This window comes from Propithecus coquereli, unplaced genomic scaffold (genome assembly GCF_000956105.1).
Source record: "Propithecus coquereli isolate 6110/MARCELLA unplaced genomic scaffold, Pcoq_1.0 Scaffold44, whole genome shotgun sequence".
NCBI lineage: Eukaryota > Metazoa > Chordata > Mammalia > Primates > Indriidae > Propithecus > Propithecus coquereli.
Window position 1 is genome coordinate 12611927 of NW_012150174.1, and position 21682 is coordinate 12633608.

Consider the following 21682-nt stretch of genomic DNA (forward strand, 5'->3'; position numbering starts at 1 on the left):
ATAACATAAATAAACCAACACATGATAGCCAAAAAATTCTGAAGGAAAAAAATAATGATTGGCGAGGCAGGGAGGAAGGGCATACTATTTACCAAAACCTAAAATTTACTGTGAAACTACAATAATTCAAACAGTGTGGTGTTGGTACAGAGAGAGGAGGATCAGATAATTAATTGCTGTACTTATTTTCTATTTTGTACTTACTGTATCTTTCCAAGCTTCTATAATAAGTACAGTTTACTTTTATCATAAATTGCCAAGGAATAAATTGCAGACATTTAATTAGCTACCTGTGTACAAATATTTGCACATATGAGGGAAATAGCTATTAGGTTTGAAGTAATAATAAAATGAAAACTAACAGCCTTTAGTTTCCTCCCATACCACAAAAATAAACTTCCTTATTGAATCAGAAATTAAGGTCAGAATGGGAAGTTATATTCAAGGTCTTTAAATACTTTTATTTATCAGTGCTTAAAATGAAGCAAGTTCTCAATTATTTCTTGAATGAAATAATATGGACTGTTAGAAAGCAGTATAACTGAGTTAATAATAAAGGTTTCTCACCTGGTCCAGTTTTCTTTCTACTGTAATTGCATTTACAGAAACTGAAATTAAACTTTTTAGAATTCAAAACAAAGTGGGGGAAAGGGAAATGAAATGAAATGAAGACTGAGAAGACCTGGTTCTAGATTTTATGTGGACTAGTTTTTCTCCACTCCTGGAACTTAATTACAGCACCATCTCCAAAGGAAGGGACTAAACGTGTTAAGCTGAAGGTCTCTGCCAACTCAGGGAGTGTTTAGTCCATAAAACACAAACGTGAATATACCTTTGTGCATAAGATTGTCAACTTTTGACCAGGCATTTCCAAATACTGCTCTCATGAGGCCCTGAATTAACAGGATTGTGACTCTGGCCAGAGAGTCAGTTTGTTGACTCTTTTTGAATAGCATTCAGGGAATAGATGGGGTATTAGAAGAAGTTTACAAGAGTTGAAGAGATAAACCTCCCTCCCGCCACCCCCCCCATCCTGCTTCAAAAGTTCAAATGCCTCCCAAGTCTGACGAAAAGCCTACCTACTCACCCAGCACTGCCTCCTGATCTCCCTGTGCCTCTCTGGCCTTGGGATCCTCTGGTCCCATGCTCTGAGCTGTCCCTGCAACAGGTTCCAACAAGATCATGAGATTTACTAAAAATAAGGAGAGTCTGGTGATGGCCAGAACAGGCCAGCTTTCTCCTCAGTGGTCAAGTTCTGTGACCACGTGCATTTAAGGAAACTAGAGCCTACAGAGCATCAGACTCTACCAGCTTCACTGAGGGGAGAAATGGTGTGGTACAAACAACACTGAAGTAGGAGACCTCTTGCCTTCCCCCCTAGCCACCTAATACCTCTAGGGCAAGTGGTGCAATGTAAGCCTCAGTTTCTGTTGACCTCAAAGAGATATGATGAGGCTCAAAGGAAATAATGGATATATATTTTGTAGCTAGAAAGCTTGTAAATGAGTAAGGAATTTTAAATATCTATAATATTTCATACCTGGGAATGACTAAATATACTGGCTTGGCTTATGTCCTTTAATAATTTTTAGCTCATTCTCATATTTCAGCAAATACATTAAGTCATACTTGAGATTCATCGAAGTTTCACCTGACTTATGACTTTATTTGTAGTTTAGGCAAATAAATGTACTAGATTGAACAATTCTTACCATTCAATTCCTTTGATCATTTTGATTGGTACAAGATGGATGAACTGCCCCCAATTAATTGCTCCTTAAGGAGCAAGGCTGAGTAACAGTACTCAAAACCCTCCTGCCTCTTTAGCGTTTCTCAAATGATCCAACAAGCTCCCCATACGCAAGACCACCATGGAGCTTGTGTCCCACAGAATGGTTTAATCCCTAAGTCCCACTTATAGAATCATGCCAATGGGCTCCAGGAAACATTTCCTTCTGCCCACCCCCATATTTTCCCCTAGCATCACTCACAGTTGATTTCTGCTTTTGCTCTCTTACACAGATCTGTCCGGTTCATCTTGCCGAAGATTTTCAGAGTCACACTCCAGGCCTGCTCTCCTGGATAATATTTCTTCATCAAGTTAGCCAGATCCTCCCGCCTGGCCTTCTTCACTTGAGCCCAGGGTATTGGGCAGTGCCCAGGTTCCATGGTCTCCTTCAGGAATGACTTGAATTTATTTAATTCCTCTTTGTTTAGCTCCTCCAAATACAATAGCAGCCCAAAATCAGAAAAGAAGGAAGACGAAAATGAATCTGTCATCTTGTCCGTGGATCAGTATTCAGGCTTCAGTGGGGAAAAATAAAAAAGTACATGGAATAAATGGGACACATGGAAAAGATTAGAAAATGAAATGCCTATAAAATAGATGAATTCAACCAATATTTGTTGAAGCCCACTATCTTAGGCTTAGTACTTAGTATCTGATGTAACACATTTTATTTCATAAAACATCCCTCTAATATAGACCACTGTATTGTGTATTTCTTCCACCTTCCCGGTATTCATTCCCAGTCCCACCACTATGAGCTATAAAAAATAAAGAAAGGCAATTCATCTCTCTGAACCTCAGTTTACTCTTCTGCAAAATGAGGATATCAGAGCCAGCCTTGGAGGACTGTGATATGAACCAAATGAAGTAGGGTTCATATATCACCCGGCAGAGAACAGGCTCCTACTAAGTATTGCTAGCTTTCCTCATCCTCCCTCTCTCCCCCACCAGAACTTAATATATATCTCAGCCTATAAAAGAATTTTCACCCCCACCAACACATTATTACTCTTGAAGCACATGCAACTGGAATATGCCACCATCTACCTTTTCTTGTCATGTCCTCTCTGGTCATGAATGCATACATAGTCACTGAGGGTCTGTTCCTAGATCACAAGCTGCTTTCATATCTACTCCCCAACACCACAGTAATTCTGGGTGAATTCACTGTTAAAGCTCATTCGAAACATCATTCTCTCACATCTTTGACATCAACTCTCATGACTTTACTACACTCCAGCAGTTCACTCTGATGCTCTTACCCCAGGCTTTATCAGCAACAACTATTCAAAGTCTTAAATTGCAAACTCCCACAACCCAGTTAATTGAGCAGTTTCATGCCCTCACTCATTGTGACAGTTCTTCAAACACCATGAGGTCCTTATGAGCCCTGTGTTTTCCCCTTGTTTATCAGCATCTTAAGACCTTATTCAATTTCTTATTCAGCAGGGACACTCCAGTTAATCACTTAAACCACTCTCCCCAGCACCTTGAAGTTCCTTATCTTCTCTTTAGTGATTTGCCTGAAGAGACAGCCAATAAGTGGTACAGCTGAAACTCAACCTGGATCTTTCTCTAAACTTCCTGACCTTTCCAGTCTTTGATAATGCCTCCCCCTATTCTTGTTAATGAGATTGGAAAAGGAAGATGGACGGGGAAGTAAAAATGTAAGTTTACCTTTTAAATGGAAGGTGAATTATCTCAAAAATTACATAGTAAATCTGGACTTTATCCTACAATAACTGGTGAGCTATCAGCTGCTTTGGTGTTGTTTGTTTACACTGCAGAAATAGTCTAGATTACGGATAAATCTGAAAAATAGGTTCTATAATAAAGTTTTAAAAAGAAGCAAAAGGGGATAAATTTGAGGGAATTTCAAAGGTAACATGGAAATTTTTCCAGGACATACAGAGGTGAGGGAAAGCAAGGCATAGGACATAACACTCTCAACTTACAGAAATCACCACATGTGGGTCTGCCTTTTTCTTCTTCTTTCCTGTAACAAAGAAAGGGGGCTCTCCTTTCTTTTCTATAGCTTATCCCTTCACCTGTAATCTGAATCTCAGCAGCAACTGTTCCCTAAGGGATTTAATCCATTAATGTTCTCTCTTCTTTATCTTCAACTTCTCCCCATCCACTAAGTCTTTCTCATTAGCATTTAAACATACCCAAATCTAATTTAGTTTTTTACACACATTCCCTTTAATCCACATCCCCTTCATCTTCATAATCAAACTTCAGAGTCTTCTAGACTTTATCTCCTATTATACCTCCTGTAATCTAACTTTTGCCACCACAATTCCACTAAGATAACTCATACCAATTATTATCCTGTTGCAAAACCCAAGAGACATTTTGGGATTCAATTTTCATATCTGTAGGCAGGAATAACAAGTTTACCTACCTTTGTAAGGATTAAAGAAGCTAATGCACGCACTTAACTTATAAGGCGTCATATGTATAATAATGCTATTACATCTTGATATTCTCTCTCTCCTTGGCTCTCATAATCCCACACTTTCTTCATTTTCCTCCTCCCTTTCTGGGCATCCCTTTGAGCCAAGATCTATGTGGATCTGAATCCAATATGGTTTCTATTACAGACATCTACAATTATGATAGGGTACAGCACACTATAGCCTCCTTCCCAGAGGTTTTATGCTGTTCTTGAAGGAATGTTTTGTTGTGTTTTCTAGCCCTCTTTTTACATTTTTAGAAAGAGGAAAACAAATGATATGTGATTCTCTTAGGTGAAGGCATTCATTCGTTCCAAAATGTCCTGAACTAAAATGGAAACCTATGGTCTAAGGGGATTTCAATTTGAAAATTTATTGATGTGAATTTTTGCCTATAATAATTAATGCATATTTGCTCAATATAAATTAACCATTCAGCTCATATTAATAATGACTATATTTGTTGAGGACCTACTGTGTATAGGTTCTTGATGAAAATTTTCTCCATTCTTTAAAACAGTCCTGAAAGTTTGGTTTTATTCACATTACAGATATAGGGACACAGAAATTAAGAAAACTTGCCTAGATTACAGAGTTGACAAATGGCTCAAACTACAAAGCTCATTCTCTTTCTACTATGTAGCACTGACTCTTAATTTCACTTCATTTTCCTAGGAATTGGGAATTCAGAATTATATGAAATCTATGTGGACATGCTCTGTGATACCGGACCCTGTGCTCAACACTAGGCTAGAAGAACAAGACCTCTAAATATACAACTACTGTAGCTCCTGTCTGAGCTATAGTAGTTCTAAGAGAACAAAAAGGAAGGAGGGATTCTTTACTACTTTCTTTACTACTGTGGTCCCCAACCCTCGGGCCGTGGACCAGTACCAGTCTGTGGCCTGTTACAAACCGGGCCACACAGCAAGAGGTGAGCAGCAAGTGAGTAAGCCAGCAAAGCTTCATCTGTATTTAGAGCCACTCCCCATCGCTCCCATCACCACCTGAGCTCCACCTCCTGTACCATCAATGTTGGCATTAGATTTTCATAGGAGCATGAATCCTACTGTAAATTGTGCATCCAAGGGATCTAGGTTGCATTCTCCTTATGACAATCTAATGCCTGATGATCTGAGGTGGAGCTGAGGTGGTGATGCTAGCACTGAGGAGTGGCTGCAAATACAGATTATCATTAGCAGAGAGGTTTGGCTGCACAGAGACCATAATAAATCAGTTGCTTGCAGGTTCATATCAAAACCCTATCAGTGAGTGGCAAATGACAATTAAGCTGCATCTTGTGGCAGGCTTTATAGTGGCAAGTGAGTTGATGTACTTCAATTGCACACTGAATCTGGTGGCAGGCTTTTGGTCAGAATCTAACACATATATTAGTCCATGCATGGCCCACACATTATTCCGTTTACCACTTCTATCCATGCCTCTTTCCTGCACAATTTCCAACATCCTATCTTTGTGAAGCAGGGTCTTCTGTAGTGACAGCAACCAAAATGAGATTACAAAGTAGACTGGACATAAGCAACACACTTCGGGTGTCACTGTCTCCCATCATCCACAGATGGGACTGTCTAGTTGCAGGAAAAAAAGCTCAGGGCTCCCACTGATTCTGCATTATGGTGAGTTGTATAATTATTTCATTTTATATTACAATGTAGTAATAACAGAAATAAAGTGCACAATAAATGTAATACATTTGAATCATCCCCAAACCATTCCCCTCGGGTCCCACTCCAGGTCCATGGAAAATTTGCCTTCCATGAAACCAGTCCCTGGTGCCAAAAAGTTTGTGGACCGCTGCTATAGAGGGTAGAGATGAGAAGATCTTGTGGCATTTACCCCAGGAAATACTGTGTTCCCACTCTTTTCATAAACTCCTGCCTTTCCTTTCTTGGTTGGAATCTCCTATAGCAGTTTCTAAACCTCAGCTCTGCTTACATTTTGGGCAAGATAATTCTTTGTTTGGGGGACACTATATGTGCATTATGTTTAGCAGCATACTTAGCCTCTACCCACTTCATGCCATTAGAGCCCCCAATCTTTTGCAGTTGTGACAAACAAAAATGTCTCCAGACATTGCCAAATGTCCCCAGGCCAGCAAATTGCTCCCATCTGAAGCCAATTCCAAAAGATATATTGTTAACTATATTGAAATTAAAACCTCTTGTACATTAGGTTCAAACACAAAAGGTAAACCCAAAACAGCAAAAATGTTTATTGGAAATATGGTAAATAAAAGCTGAAGTATAAACTGATAAAGCCACTTTAAACTGTTGATATTAACTACTAAAACTGGAGACATGCATCAAGATCCAAATCGTGGTTTCTAATAATGTACCATTCTCCAATAAGAGAAATTAGGACTCCTCAGAGAAACTGCTGATTCTAGAACCAGGGCAGGGAATATACAAGATGAGTCTACAGCATCTCTTAGTGCCAGAAATTAAGGAAAAGTAGAGGATGGGGATGTCAAAAAGACACAGAATCCAACCAGAAAGAACTCCCAATGGCCAAAATAATGTAGCACTGGATTATAGCCCAAAGTATAAAATAAATATCCATGAGTTCATATTAGATAAACAACTGAATAAATGGGGAACAAGAGACAAATCTCCCTTACAGAAGAATTCCAAATACTTTATGTGGTGGCTCTTAAGCCCACCCCAGCCCGTGAGTGTGAACTGTGCTTAATGATTTGCTTCCAAAGAGAAGAGTATGAGGGTAGATGGGGGAGGGAGTGGAATAACTTTTGAGTGAGAAATCTGACAAATACTGCCTCAGTGCCGTAATTAAGGTCAATATCATCAGTCATAGGTCGCTGATAGTATGTACCATTGAGATGATGTGATGGGAATGTCATCACTGTGATATTCTGCCCCCCAAACCCATAATTCTAGTTTAACTGTAAGGAAAAACATCAAAAAAACCAAATTGAGGCACATGCAAAATATCTGACCAGTGCTGTCATCAAAAACAAGGAAAAACCGAGAAACTTTCACAGACCAGAGGAGACTGAGAAGACAAAATGACTAAATGTAAAATGGTATACTGGACAGGATCCAAGAACAGAAAAAGAACACTAAGGAAAAACTAGTGAAATCCACATTAAGTGCAACTTAATTGTCTCAGTTAATTGTCTTAGTTGACAAATATACCACAGTATTGCAAGATGTTAAAAATAGGGGAAATTAGGCCAGAGGCATATAAGGACTTTTTGTAATTCTAAAAAAACTATTCTAAAATAAAATGGTTATTTTTTTAAAATTGGAGATACGCATACCTTATAACCTAGCAATTATAGTCTTTAGAAAAACGTGTGTATAGGTACACCAAGAGACATGCAAGCACAACGCAGCAGCATTGTTTGTAAAAATAATTCCTAATCTGTAGTAGAACCAATAAATAAATTGTGGTAAATTCATCCAATCAAATCCTACACAGTAGCGAAAGTATATGATCTGTGGCCACATGGCACTAGAATAAATCTCACAATCAATCAGTGAAAGAAGCCAAACCCATACAAGATCATGTACTGTAAGACTTCATTTTAAAAAGACCAAAAAAATAAATAAATAAAAAGACCAAAACAGAGAAAACTATACTGTTTATAGATGCATGTATATTTTCAAATGGGCTATGGGTAAGGAAGTAACTAACATAAAAGTCAGTTTGGTGTTACCTTTGGTGGAGGGTACCCATGAGGCTCTTAGGTGCTGGTAATGAATGTTTTATTCCTTGACCTGGTGATAATTTATATGGGTGATCACTTAGTAATCATCCACTAAGCTGCACATTTATGTTTAGTATGCTCTTCTATAAAAATGATAGTTCACACTAAAATATGGTTTTATCACCAGAAAGGCATGATGCAAATAGATCAAAATAGCACTAAAGCAAATTTATTGTGAGTAACCTGTTCATAGAGGAAAAACAAAAGCAAATGGCTAACAAGTATTTCAGAAAATGTTCCAACTTAAGCAGATACCAAAACTAATGCAACTCAGGAGATACTCCTTAATTATCAAAATGGAAAAAATAAGCTTTAAAAAACAATACCATATGATAAGAATGGAGTGAAGCAGGTATTGTTAGTATAAATGTTAATTGCTACAAAATTGAAAAGCTACATGTCCACAACTACCTAGACCTGTAAAAACATGCATGACTTTTCAAGCAATATCTTCTTCTCTGGGCAATTTTCCAATGAAAAGAATCCCCAATATACAAAGCTTTGTGCATAAGGGTGTTTATTTAGAATAGTAAATAATTGCCAACAAATTAATAATCCAATTGTGATTAAAATAAATGCATCAAAATATAGAACACGTTTGATTTTTCAGTCATTAAAATGACCTCATCGTACAGCAATAAGCAGTACGTGCAGGATTACAAACAGATAGCAGTAATATGAGGATTACAACTAAGAAATTAAAACCTCCACATAAAAAATAAAGAAAATATACCTACATATTAACCACAGTTCTGTTTTGAGTTTAGGACAATTTGTGACAATTTTTTTTCCAGGATATTATGGGGGTACACACATTTTGGTTACATGTTATGACTTTGCCACACCCAAACCATGATTTGAGGTGTGCCCTTTCCCCCTCTACAACGCTCACCACGTCCATTAGTTGTGAGTTTACCCATCCCCAACCCCCAAAGAATATTACTACTGTGTGAGCACCTTAGTGTTGATCAGTCAGTGCCAATTTGATGGCGAGTACATGTGGTGCCTATTCTTCCATTCTTGTGATACCTCACTTCGGAGGATGGGCTCAAGCTTAATCAAACACAATCCTTAAATAAGTAGAAAAATAAAAAGGTAAAAAGGCAAATATACATTTGTCAAATTCCAAAGAGATAAAGAAATGAATGCCTGCCAGTTGTACTTGAATTTGGCAAATTAGCGATCATTAATAACCTCCATAGAGAGAGAGCAATTTTAGCAGCAATTTTGCTGGAGTAGAGGCCGCAGGAGGGATAAAGCCACACTACCTACCACAGGCAGAGGATGTCCCACGCAGGGAGCAAGCATGTGCTGCTATTTTTGGAACTTTGCCAGGAAGAGGAGGCGAAACATACACTGGTAGCGCGGAGCACAGGAACTGTAAAGTTTTAAGCGGTTTGTTTCGTTTTCAATCGCAAAAGGGCCTCGGAGGAGGCCCAGAGTGGAGGAATAGCTGCAGAGCCCAGGTGGCGGGAAAAGACTGATGGAAGGACGATCACCTGCTCCCGGGGAAAGAGGAGAGGCGGCGTGCCTGAATGCATCAGAACCGGTCAAAGTGAGGCTATTCCTACCACCTTAACTCGGGATAGTTAAGAAGCGAGACTGCACGGGATTTAGAAGCCACACTAGATCTCCACCCGCAGGCTACTCATTACACACGAATGAACTCGGGTTCTGGCCTCTGACCCCTGGCCCCTCACTCCCAGGTGGCCACAGACGCGCGCTCGGAAAGTGGCCTCTCCGGTGCCACGCCCGAAAGTCAGTGGCAGTCCCCACCCTGGGGGGCCCTGCAGCTTCTGCTCTTGGGCCTCATTCGAGGCCCGCATCCCTTTCCTTGTCTTCCACACAGAATGTGGGCATGGAAGGACTCGCACAGAATCTAACTTCCTATTTGGAGCAGGAAAACACATCTAGAGAAGTGGAGGGTCGCACCATACCTTGGGTCTCAGTGGGCGTGAGTAGTCCCAGCGCTGAAAGGCAGGCGTCGAAGAGGGAAAGGGAAATGTGAAAAGAAAGGATTGCCAGGCACTTGCTGTTTGATGAGAAAGAGGAACTCAGGCTTTGGCCCTTAACGCCTCATCTCCCTCCTCCCGTGCTGGCAGAGCAAATCCGCAGGGAGGGCTGCGTGGGCAGGACTGGTGTGGTTGGACGCCCCCTCCCGGGCCAGCGAGTCTCTCTTCCCATTGGCTGGAGGGGCACGAGGGTGCTGCTTCCACTCTCCTCCCTGTCTACGCCTCAGACTCGCTCTACCACGCATTTCCCCCAGGAGAAGATACATTGTTCAATACAGGATCAGCACACCTGCTGACACACAACCTCCCTCCTTCCTTTCCTGAACAGTAACGTAGGGGGAAGGGAGGGTCGGGGAATTGGACGCTAGCTTCGGATGACCTTTCCCATACTGGGTGACTCCTAATAAGCAGTGTCCCTATATTCATCCATCCAATAATCAATACAATTATTGAGCACTTGCTGCATGCCTGGCAGTTTTCTGGGCCCTCTCTAAAGTAAAAATATCTAGTTGTGCTCCTCTCCCACCCCTACCCCATGAAGCTTAGATTCTATTGAAGGAGTACAGATAATGAATTGTAATGTATCAGGTGTTGATCATTGCTGTGGAGAAAAACAGTGGGGAAAGAGACATAGTGCTGGGGGTGGGAAGTAGGGGAAGGGTACTATTTCTCTTTGAGTGGAAAAGGAAGACACTGCTAAGGTGACATTTGCAGAAAGTGAGCATATGACCCATGCAGGCATCTGGAAGATGGAACATTCCAGGAGGAAGAAATAGCAAGCGCAGAAGCCCTCAGGCAAGAGCCTGCTTGACATATTTGAGGAACATTTGAGTCAAATCAACCATTATGTTCACTTTGATGATTTATGGACAGTGCAATTTCATCCAAATCCCATATGACTAGAATTGCTCTTAGATTCACATTCATGCCCTTGGCCCCTAAAGACAGACTTATAACTTAATAGATTCAGCAGCTTTAGGGATTAGAATTATCTAATTCTCAGATGAGAGATCTCTGGATCAAATGGGTAAATGGGTACTCTGTTAGGATGGCTTCCTGTTTTTAAGGATAACCCATTTGAAAAACCTTTTCTTATTCACATAGCAACAATATTTGGGAGATTGTAGAGTTGACCATCACCTCGTTGAAGGTAGCATTTCTCACGCTGGAATCTTCACGGAGAGCTTTAAACTTTATCGGCAAATTAGGAGCCAGTACTCATTGGCATTAAGCAAATCTACACTCTAGGCAGCTGATACTAAGGGCAAAGGCATATTAGTAAGCAAGATGGATCCAATAACTTCAATCAGTCAGAAATCAGAGGCCTAAATTATAAAGATTTATATATAATAAAAACTAACTCAAAAGAATAACCAAGAGTGTGGAGTAAGGGAAAAGGTAAAATGCTGTCTTTGCTTTTGTTCCAACCTACTATATTAATTGGTTTTATAATAGCCTTCAAGTAATGTGTTGAATATTATGTTCACAAGTACATACATCTTAAGAGAAGTTATGAATGTTAAAAGTTTTGGATCTGAAATATTTCTAACGTATCTATAAAACCATGAAATAAAACATATTTATTCCATGAAAAATAAAAAACTCAGGAGATAAAGAAATCAAGTTTTAGAAGCTTGAGGATCCTGAAATTATACCTTAATGAAAATGAATTAAACATTTAAAATATTTTATTTAATTTACATATACTTGATCATATTTAATTTTAGATAAATGTTTAAGTATTACAATATCATAAATTTTAATGCAATATTTTTTTTCCTTTTATTTTAGCTCTCCCACTGAAAGCAAACCCTGTAAGGAAGAACATTATTTGCCCCTTATTATTTTATGATTAAAGAAAATTCTCTTTAGCCTCATCTCTGTTACTTGTGGTAAAATAACTTTTTAGGCCTTCTTTTTCTTATCTAATAAAATTGTAAATAATAAAAATGAAAATGTAATCTTCTTAATGGGCAACTACTAGCAAAAAGGCATATAAGAACAATTTTAAAGATATCTCCTCATGCTGGAAGGAGAAACATCATTCTTCTTCATAAAACTAATATAAAGTGCAAGTTGAAAACTAACAAAATCTCCTCTTGCTTTTCTGTCCCATAAAGGATATCTGCATAAATATTCATACTGCTATTATCTTTTTCTATTTTCTTTTATATAAATTTATACTTGGAAGTGTTATTTGTTCAGAGGGCTCTTAGAAGATACCTGGACTGTTGAAATTATAGCAATGCCTTCTGAAAGTGATCTTTAACATCTAAAAGGTCTACAATTCTGAGTGATTGTAATATTTGTTCATTTGTGGCCCTGATAATAATATTTTAAATGACATCTGTGTTACTAAAGGGTAAAAATGCTTGGAGGATTTCTTTGTCAAATTGAAAGAACTTAATGCTTCCCTCATCTCCCACAAGCATAGAGGTAAAATAAAAGTGGTAGAATTCCTTTTTTACCAAGAATTTGAGAGACTGTCTTATAGACCTCCAGTTTCTTCCTATCTGTACTCACATCAATCCTTTCCAATAAAAAAAATTCACATCAAACACATCAACTTCTGATATGTATCCTTTCACATTTTTTTCTCCACGCTGTATAATTCAACTCACAATCACATATACAAATACACACATTGAGTTACAAAATTTGAATTATATTAGTCCATTTTTTGCATCTTTACTTTCTCATCCAATAAATAATTTTACTTACTTGTTTATTGACTATTGATGTTCTTTCCATACTCCACTCCATAATCCCATCAAGATGATGGCTCCATAGTAGATAAAAATTCTTATTTATTTAATTCATTTGTTTTATCTCCAGCACCTAGAACAGTAAATGAATAAATCAGTAGCACCCCATGAATATAAGAAGGGAGTGAAGTGTAAACAAGCATGACAAGGTGTAGAAAACAATTAAGCCAGAATGTCTAATATGGGATGAGGGAGTAGAATAATGGAATATGGAATTAAAGAGATAGAGGAGAAAATAAGAAATCAAAGGAGAAAGAGATCTTATAGAGCCATATAGGTCACTGTAAGTAAGTTAGGGAGCCAACTGAGGATTTTGAACAAAGCAAATAATCACAATTATGTTTTAAGAAAATTATCCTGGATCCTGATGAAGTATACTGGAGTAGGGCAATGGCAGAAGCAAGGAAATCAGTTAAGAGGCTATTATAATAATCCACATGAGAGAAACTGATGGTTAGGGCTAGGCTGGTAGTAGTGGTAGTTGTGAAATTGGTTCTATTCTGGATATTAAAGATAGAACTGCAAGGATTTGCTGACAGAACAGACATGGGATGTAAGAAAAAAGAAAGGAGTCCAGGATATTGGCTTCGAAAACTGGAAGAAAGAGATGGAGAAGTAACTTTGGGAGAGTCTCATGAGCTCATTTTTAGTCATGTTAAATTTGGGATGCCTATTAGACATTGAAGTGGAGATGCCAAGGAAGGATTCTAGAATTAGAATTCAAGACTCAGCAGGAGACATAAACTTGGGAGTTACTAGCATAAAGGTGGAATTTAAAAGCCATGGGAGATCCTTAGAGGAGCGAGAGTAAATAGAAACAAGAACTCTCAAAGATTGATCCCTGAGTCACTCTACTGTTTAGAAGTCATAGAGAGGGAGCGAGGGGGCAGTAAAAGTGTTTTCAAAAGAGCCTGAAAAAGAATATCTAGAGAGGAAAACCTGCAGAGTATGGTATCTAAAAATTCAAGTGAAGAAAATGTTTCAGGGTAAAAAGAGAGATTGATTGTGCCAAATGCTTGAGATCAATTGGGCCAAATTCAGCTGATAGGACAAGATGAGAATGAAAATTGACCATTGGATTTAGCAACATGAAGATCATTAGTAATTTTAAGAAAAGTCATTTCTGTGGAAGGTGAAAACCTAATTGAAGCAGGTTCAAGAAAGACTAGAAGGAGAAAAAAATTGAAGACAATAAAGTACCTTTTCAAGAAGTTTGGCTCCAAAGGAAGGAGAGAAGTGGAGCAGCAGCTTATAGGGGTAGTGGGCCTGGTATGGACTGAATGTTTGTGTTCCCCTAAAATTCATATATTGAAACCTAATCCCCAGTGTGATGGCATTAGGAGGTAGAGCCTTTGGAAAGTGATTAGGTCATGAGGGCAGAGCCCTCCTGAATAGGCACTTATAAATGAGGCCCCCAAAACTCCCTGGCCCCTTCTGCCATGTGAGGACTCAGCAAGAAGATGACCATCTATGAACCAGGAAACAGGCCCTCACCAGACACCAAATCTTGTTGATGCCTTGATATTGGACTTCCAACCTCCAGAACCAGAAGGAATATATGTCTGTTGGTTATAAGCCACCCAGTTTATGGTATTTTGTTATAAAAGCCCAAACTAAGACAGAGCCCTAGAAAGACTAGAAAGTTTTGTGTTGTTTCACTATTTTCTTTTTTTAAGAAAAGACAGCATACTTGATTGTTGATGGGAAAGATCTAAAGAGGGAAAAATTGATATTGTAGGAGAAAGGAGTTGCTGGCGCAGGTCCACATGTGAGCAAGAATGGATGGAATCCAGTGACTAAAGGGATAGGTTTCTTAGCCAGGAGCACAGACTTTTTTTTTTTTTTTTTTTTTTTTGAGACAGAGTCTCACTCTGTTGCCCTGGCTAGAGTGAGTGCCATGGCATCAGCCTAGCTCACAGCAACCTCAAACTCGTGGGCCCAAGCAATCCTCCTGCCTCAGCCTCCCAAGTAGCTGGGACTACAGACATACACCACCATGCCCGGCTAATTTTTTCTATGTATTTTTAGTTGTCCGATTAATTTCTTTCTATTTTTAGTAGAGACGGGTTCTCGCTCTTGCTCAGGCTGGTTTCGAACTCCTGAGCTCAAACAATCCACCCGCCTCGCCCTCCCAGAATGCTAGGATTACAGGCGTGAGCCACCGCGTCCAGCCCAGACTTTTTATCCATAGTAAGGGATAGAACAAATCAGCACTGATGCAGGTAAGGTGTGTGGATGCCTGATGGGGTGGTAGGAGTGAGGAGGGGAGTGGAAATTCTCTGATTGCTTGTTTTCTCGGGACATTTAAAAACATTCATCACCTGGGGATGAAGATGGCAAAGCTCATAATCAGTTTTTGTAAATGTTCTATGGACACAAAAAATACATTCTCTATTCCAGGGATATAAGGTTTCTAATACATACCTCTTAAATCAAGATTATTAATTATATTATTTAACTTCTATATTGCCTTATTGTCTCCTAGATCTGATTTTGAGAGAAACATATTGAATTTTTCCATAGAACTGTATTTTTGTGAAGTTCTCAAATTTGTACATTTTTGCTCTATGTTTTTAGCACATTTGATACCATTATACTTCTTCATAAATTGTGCTTTTTATCAATATATAAGGTCAATCTCTTTCTTTGGTTCTTAAATTAACCTTCAATTAGTTGTTCTTTCTGTTTGCCCAGTATCTTTTTAACCAACCTCCCTGGTGTTTCTTATACATAGCATATGGCTGAATTTTCTTACTCTACCCAGTCTGACGGTTTCTGCCTTTATATAGGAAAATTCAGTCCACTCAATTTAGCATAATGACTGATGATTTATTGTATCCTTTATATGTTACTTTAGATTTATTATTTATATCATGGCTTTGTCTGTTTCCTTTTCCATAATTTTTTGTGGGGTATGTCTGGTTTGGGTTTATTTTTTGTTTGGAATCCTTTCTTGAATTGTTTCTTCAGATGGGGGAGACTTGAGTGACACAGAGTCTGAATTCTTGCAAATCCTCAGATATTTCTTTTGCCAGGATATATTTTGGCTGATGGATTTCAGCCCCCTTTTCTTAAGAGTCTATACTGCTATTGAACAATTTTCTAGTTTCCAACATTAAAAATGAAAAGTCCAGTGTCATTTTTCCTTTCAGATAATTTGCCTTTTTTGCCTGAAAGCTTATGAGTTTTCTCTTTACCCTTACAGTATAGGAATTATACCTTTACATGTCTAGTGGGAGTGTTTACTCATTAACACAGACTGAAATGTAGTATGTTCTTTAGATCTGCAGATTCAAGCCTTCTTTAAAAATTTCAACCCAGAGCAATTTTCTATTATTTTGTTATTCATTTTTCTTCAATTTCATAAACTCTTTATTCTCCTTCTGGAACTTTTGTGTTTTCATATTAAGTTTCATAGATCTATCCTTTAAGCATATTAGCTTTTTTTTTTTCATGATTTCCATCTCTATTTTTTTTTTACCATTTGTGCTTTCAGGGATTTCTTTACTAAACCATACTGGCTACATTTTGACTCAAAAGTGATCATGTTTTTCCTCCAATTCAGTTGCTAAAATGCTTAATTAGAAAGATATATAGAACTAATTTAATTCAAAAATATCTTTTGTATGCCATACTTGATGCTCTTTGTTATTCATATTGTCCTCTATACTTCAGCAAGTATATTTCTTTAGATGCACACTCTATTTGTTTTTCTGACAAGTGGACCCTCTTAGCTTTTTTTTTTTGTTTTTTATTTTTGTCAGTTCATTGAGGTTCAGGTCTAGTTAATAGGATATTTTAAGTAGCAGCAGTCCTATACATGGGGCACAACAAAGAGATCTCTACCTCTGTTGGCCACTGAATAGATGCATGATGCCTGCCATTTGCCTTCAGGGGCCCCTGGATAAAATCTTTTTGCTCGCTAGTCTCCTTATAATCTCTCAGACTCAGCACAGGGACAGTCAGCTTACAGTGTCATCTTCTTGGCCTCTTGGAAGTCAAGGAACCCCGGTTAATTTATACAGGTCTCCTAGGTGGTCCACACATCTGAGGTCCATGCTCTTTTCAAGAAATGCCACATTTAAGTTCTCATGCCTGGGCTCTGATGCTGTTCTCCACATTCTTATCCAGACCATATTCCCTATTGTCTCTGAATGTTCAAGCCAGGGAGAGGTCCATGCACAATAATTTTCAAAATGTGTCTCCAGAGTTGTAAGAAATGCAGGTGCTCATTGTGTGATGAGCCCAGGCAGATAGGCTCTAGGCCACCCACCCCTGCTAAACATTGAGCCTTAAATATATAGTTACCATTTAGAGTACTTCCTATGTGCCAAAACTCGGTTTAAGCATTTTAACTACACTAACTCATTTAAGTCTAACAAGCCTGTGAAATAGTTACTATTATTATACCTGTTAATTTTATGTCTATTAAACTGACACTAAAAGGTTAAGTAATTCAAGGTTACATCATTAGTAAGTGTTGTTGCTGGATTAGAATCCAAGGAGTCCCTTGCTTTTAACGACTACCCTACTAAAGGTTCCTTGCCTAATAAAATGTTTTAGTACTACTGATCCGGCCCAAGTTTGAGAGAGACGGCTTAAGGAATTGAAAACATTTCCCTAATATAACACACTCAACTCAATAATAGGAAAGCAGGCGTGTGGAACACTTTTTGCGATCCCAGGACACAAGGAGGGGTTCCTTCCCATGATTTCATTTTATTCCCACTTTGCCTGTCCCTTCTCTGCTTGGAGTCTCCAGAAAAGCCGCCCTAGGACTTGGCAGGAAGGTAGGAGGGAGGAAAGCCCGACAGGACCAGAAACGAAGCGAATCTCGAGCAATAAGAAGTAATTTGAAAAGCCCTCTCCCTGGCTGGGCTACTCCATCTTCGAGTTTAGGGTGATGCTGGCTTAGGGCAGGGCGCTGGACAGCGTGCAGAACCACGCCTCGGCAACCAAAGGCGACCTGACAGCAAATGTTTCCTCGGATTCCCGTTCGGGAGTTTGGTACTGCCAGGCCGAGACGGTCCCACAGTTCTCTGAAACTGCAGCCACGCCCCCTTTCACGGGGCCCTAAAAGTACCTGGAGTAATCCTCTTCCTTTAACGTCGGGGCCTCCACTCCCTATCCTACGCTAAGAAGCGCCAGACTGCACAGCCCTCCCGCGCAGGAATGCCAGAAGCTAAGGGCCGCCATGCGACTTGATTCTTCTGGCCAATCAGGAGTCACGTTCTCCAGCGCTCTCGCTTCCCGCCCCGCCCCCTCCCGTATCCATGGAAACACAGCAAGTGTCTACTCTGAGGCCTGGAACTTCCGTTTCGGTCTAGCAGGGCTGCGGCCATTGTTTGTGTGGAGCGAGTGTTTTGGCTGGTCCCGTCTTTCTTCGGAAGCTCCGTAAGTGATGTGAATTCTCGGGAGGACCGAGCCAGCGGTGGACAAGGACAAGAAGAGCTGTGGCTGAAGGAACAGAGGCGGAAAAGCTAGGGTCAGGGGCTGAGAAGCGACTCCCGGCTTAGAAATCCAAGACACCCTTGTAGGTGGGTCCTTCACGGATTCCCTTCCACGTTAAGAATGAATAGGGGAAGGAGAGGGGAGGGTAGAGGCGGCTTGGGTCGTGGGATCTGGGTGCTCGGCCTTGAGAGATGTTGGCGCGGAGCTCGGACATCCGGATAAGCCACGGAGGCCGCGCGCGGCTTCGCTGCAGAAGCAGGGTTCGCGTGTGGATACGTAGCCTTGAGACTGGGAGATCCCGCTCCTTGGGAACCATTCCGTTTGTCTGTTTCTCAGGTGCTTACACTCTGGCAGCCCGTGGCGCACCGAGAGAGCTGCTTTGGGGGTACACATGAATGAGTCGTTTTTCTCTGTAGAGAAAGAGGGCTCTTGACTAATTCCTTACAATTTTTCCCAGGGACCTACCTGTGATCAGCAAGGAAGGACCAGGGTGGCACAGGTTCATGCCCCCATTTTACAGGTGAGGATACCGAGGCCCTAGGAGGTCAAGTTTTGTCCTCTCTAAAGCTTAACAAGTGGTTGATGGCAGAGTTGAGACTATGATCAAGACCTGGGAGCCAGCCTTTGATCTGGGATACTTCTCCAACATTTCAGGTACCTCTTTGATAGTGAATCCAGTATGTCTATTATAACAAGTAGGGGAGGGTGATGGAATTATTTTCTGCTTACGTTGATTGAAAAAAATAAGAAAAATACTTTAAGAATAGAAACTATTTAAGTGTGCTGCCATTATTTCTATTATTTTTGTTATTAATGAACTATATAATAAATGTAATTAATAAAATAAAACCTTGAGGCTCAGAGAGATTGATTACATAGAGAGCATCTGAATCTCTGGAGAGACTAAACTGTGAAATCAAATTCTGTGTTTTCAAGTCCAAACTAGAGTTGTATCCTTTGAAGTTTCTAGAGGGTGAAAAATAAGGTCCAAGGTACCAGTGTTCATATCTGTCCGTTTTGATCATTGAAAGGGAATGGAAGTATTCTTTTTGACCTCTTTCTAAGATATTTGGGGGTCATACCCGGTTAGTATATAGAGATTTGAGTGATTTTGGGAGTTTGAAGTCATGCCCAGTTTTTCATTCCTCGTTTCTTCTCCCTTAGCTCAACCATCTCAGCACTCTACCCTTCCCTAGAAGAGAAGCACAAAGGAAGAAGGAATGTCTACTGTTTTCCTCATAGTTTGATCCCAGGTGAGTATCCTTGTCTATTCTCAGTTATGAAATGTCCCTGAATTCTCCATGAGTAGTGGTGGTATAAGTGGCAATGAGGATGTATGGATCAGACTGCACAGAAAATGTTCCTTGTTTGCCTGAGAAGCTTCCAAGCCTCTTATGCAGCATGCCCCTGCCGTCACCCAATATCTTTTCCCTACATTTACTTAGTTAGTCAGTCAGTCACTCACGTCTACTGTGTAATTCTTAGTGTTCTTGGTGTTCTGAGATAAAGAAGTATAAGAATGTCTTAACATAGGGAATAAACCGTATGAGATTAGTAATAATTTCTGAAATTAGTCACATTGAACAGTGCCAGAATCAGTGGCACTTAACACACAGCAATAGGAACTTAGATTTGAACAATCATTATGAATAGGAAGATATCATTCTAGATAGGAAAATCATCATTTAGTCTCAGGTAGAATTGGAGGAGACAAATAAGGAAACTGGGCTAGTTACGAGGAAATATAAGTATGAATGTATAAAGTGAAACCACATTATAGAGGGCTATTAATGTTTAATTTGTTATTTATTCTTGTGTACCACTCAGATTGTACCACTCAGAGTCTCCCTGACACAACCAGAGGCAGCCATTATTGATATTTGCGTATATTTATTTGTAGTCTTTTACCTAACAATTAAGGTACGTACATACTAATCCATATAAACCCTAATATGTATGCATACGTGTACATACACATGTGTACAAAATACACATATAGGTATATGTGTATAGGTATATATTTGTACACATGTATAGAGAGATTAGTATATACATAAAAATTTGAATCATGACAGGCTCCATGAGGGCAGGGAGTGATCGCAGTATATAGAACTGTACTTTGCATATAGAAAGCACTCAGTAAATATTTGTTGAATGTATGAATGGCTGTTTTTTGTATAATTTTTTTATTTAACATATAAACGAGCATTTTTTCAAGCTTTTTTAGGTAGCATACGTTTTAATGACTATATAGTGTTCCATTCTAGGTATATACCATACTTTATTTATATTTCTGTTATTGGAGAAAATTTAAGTAGTCCATTTAATAGACAATGAAGAGGAATGTAGCCTTTCTTTTTCACGTAATGAGGATAAAGAAGAGGAAATAGGATAACTCACATATTGAGAATATTCCACAGAATAATATTATAATGATTTCCATTTTGAAAAAAAACTAAAAGTGACATAGGTATTAAGTATATAAGTAACCTTTCAGTATGTTTTATCATTATAGCATATTGGTCAAAATACAGGCTCTGGACATACTACCTTTGTTTCATGTCTCTACCACTTCTTAATACTGTGAACTAGAATGAGTTACTTAACCAGTTTCTCATTTTTAAAGTAGGGAAAGAAAACTTACTATGTAGGGCTGTTAAGAAGGTTAAATAAGATCATAAATGTAAAAAAAAGTCATAGTTCTTGACATATAGAAAAAACTCACTAACAGTTGATTGCTATTATGTTATTATTTAACCTGGAATGCATATCTGATATAACTAACTGTTTTTAGTCACTAAGATATAAGAATTGAGGCAAAGAATCAAGCTTCAAAATTTTTTTTTCCCAAATATCTAGTCAGTTGTCCCAACATTTTTAATTAATAAGCTATCTTTTCCCTACAAATTTGATGGTCGCCTTTATGACGTGTAAAATTCACTGTCATACTGGGTCCATTTCTGGATTCCTAGTCTTTTCCATTGATCTTGTCTATTCCTGGGTCAAACTCATGTCATTATAATTACAGAGGCCTTATTAAAGTTTCAATAAATACATTGGATTAGTCTCATTATTCCTCTTTGAGAATTGCCTTTTTCTCTCAAAAGAACTTGAAAACCAGTTTATCAGATCTCTTCCATAACCACATCAAAATCTTATTAGTATCTTGATTGGATACTATTGAAAACAGAGATAAATTTAGTTAGAATAAAATTATATTTATTTCTCCTACCTAAGATTGAGCAAGGTCTTCCTATCTTTTCAACCCTATTTTTATCCTTTAGAATTCTAAAACTATATAGTATTTTTGGTAAATTTATTTTTAGGAATTCATACTTTTATGCTATCATAAATGTCATTTAAAAATAATTTGTAATATTATTTATATTTCTAAACTCTTTTCTTTTTTTTTTTTTGAGACAGAGTCTCACTCTTTTGCCCAGGCTAGAGTGCCGTGGTGT

At 38.8% G+C, this 21682-nt stretch overlaps 1 protein-coding gene across 1 annotated transcript in view; it reads right to left on the bottom strand.

The window, feature by feature from the left end:
- NLRP14 (NLR family, pyrin domain containing 14) overlaps positions 1–2308 on the bottom strand; it is a 31950-nt gene extending 29642 nt beyond the window's left edge. The window contains exons 1-2 of the mRNA XM_012654282.1: positions 1992–2308; positions 1088–1159 (exon numbers count right to left, since the gene is read on the bottom strand). Of these exons, the coding sequence (XP_012509736.1) occupies positions 1088–1159; positions 1992–2280 (361 nt within the window). The 5' untranslated portion in view covers positions 2281–2308. The remainder of the gene's footprint in view (positions 1–1087; positions 1160–1991) is intronic.
- Between the last annotated feature and the right edge of the window lie 19374 nt (positions 2309–21682).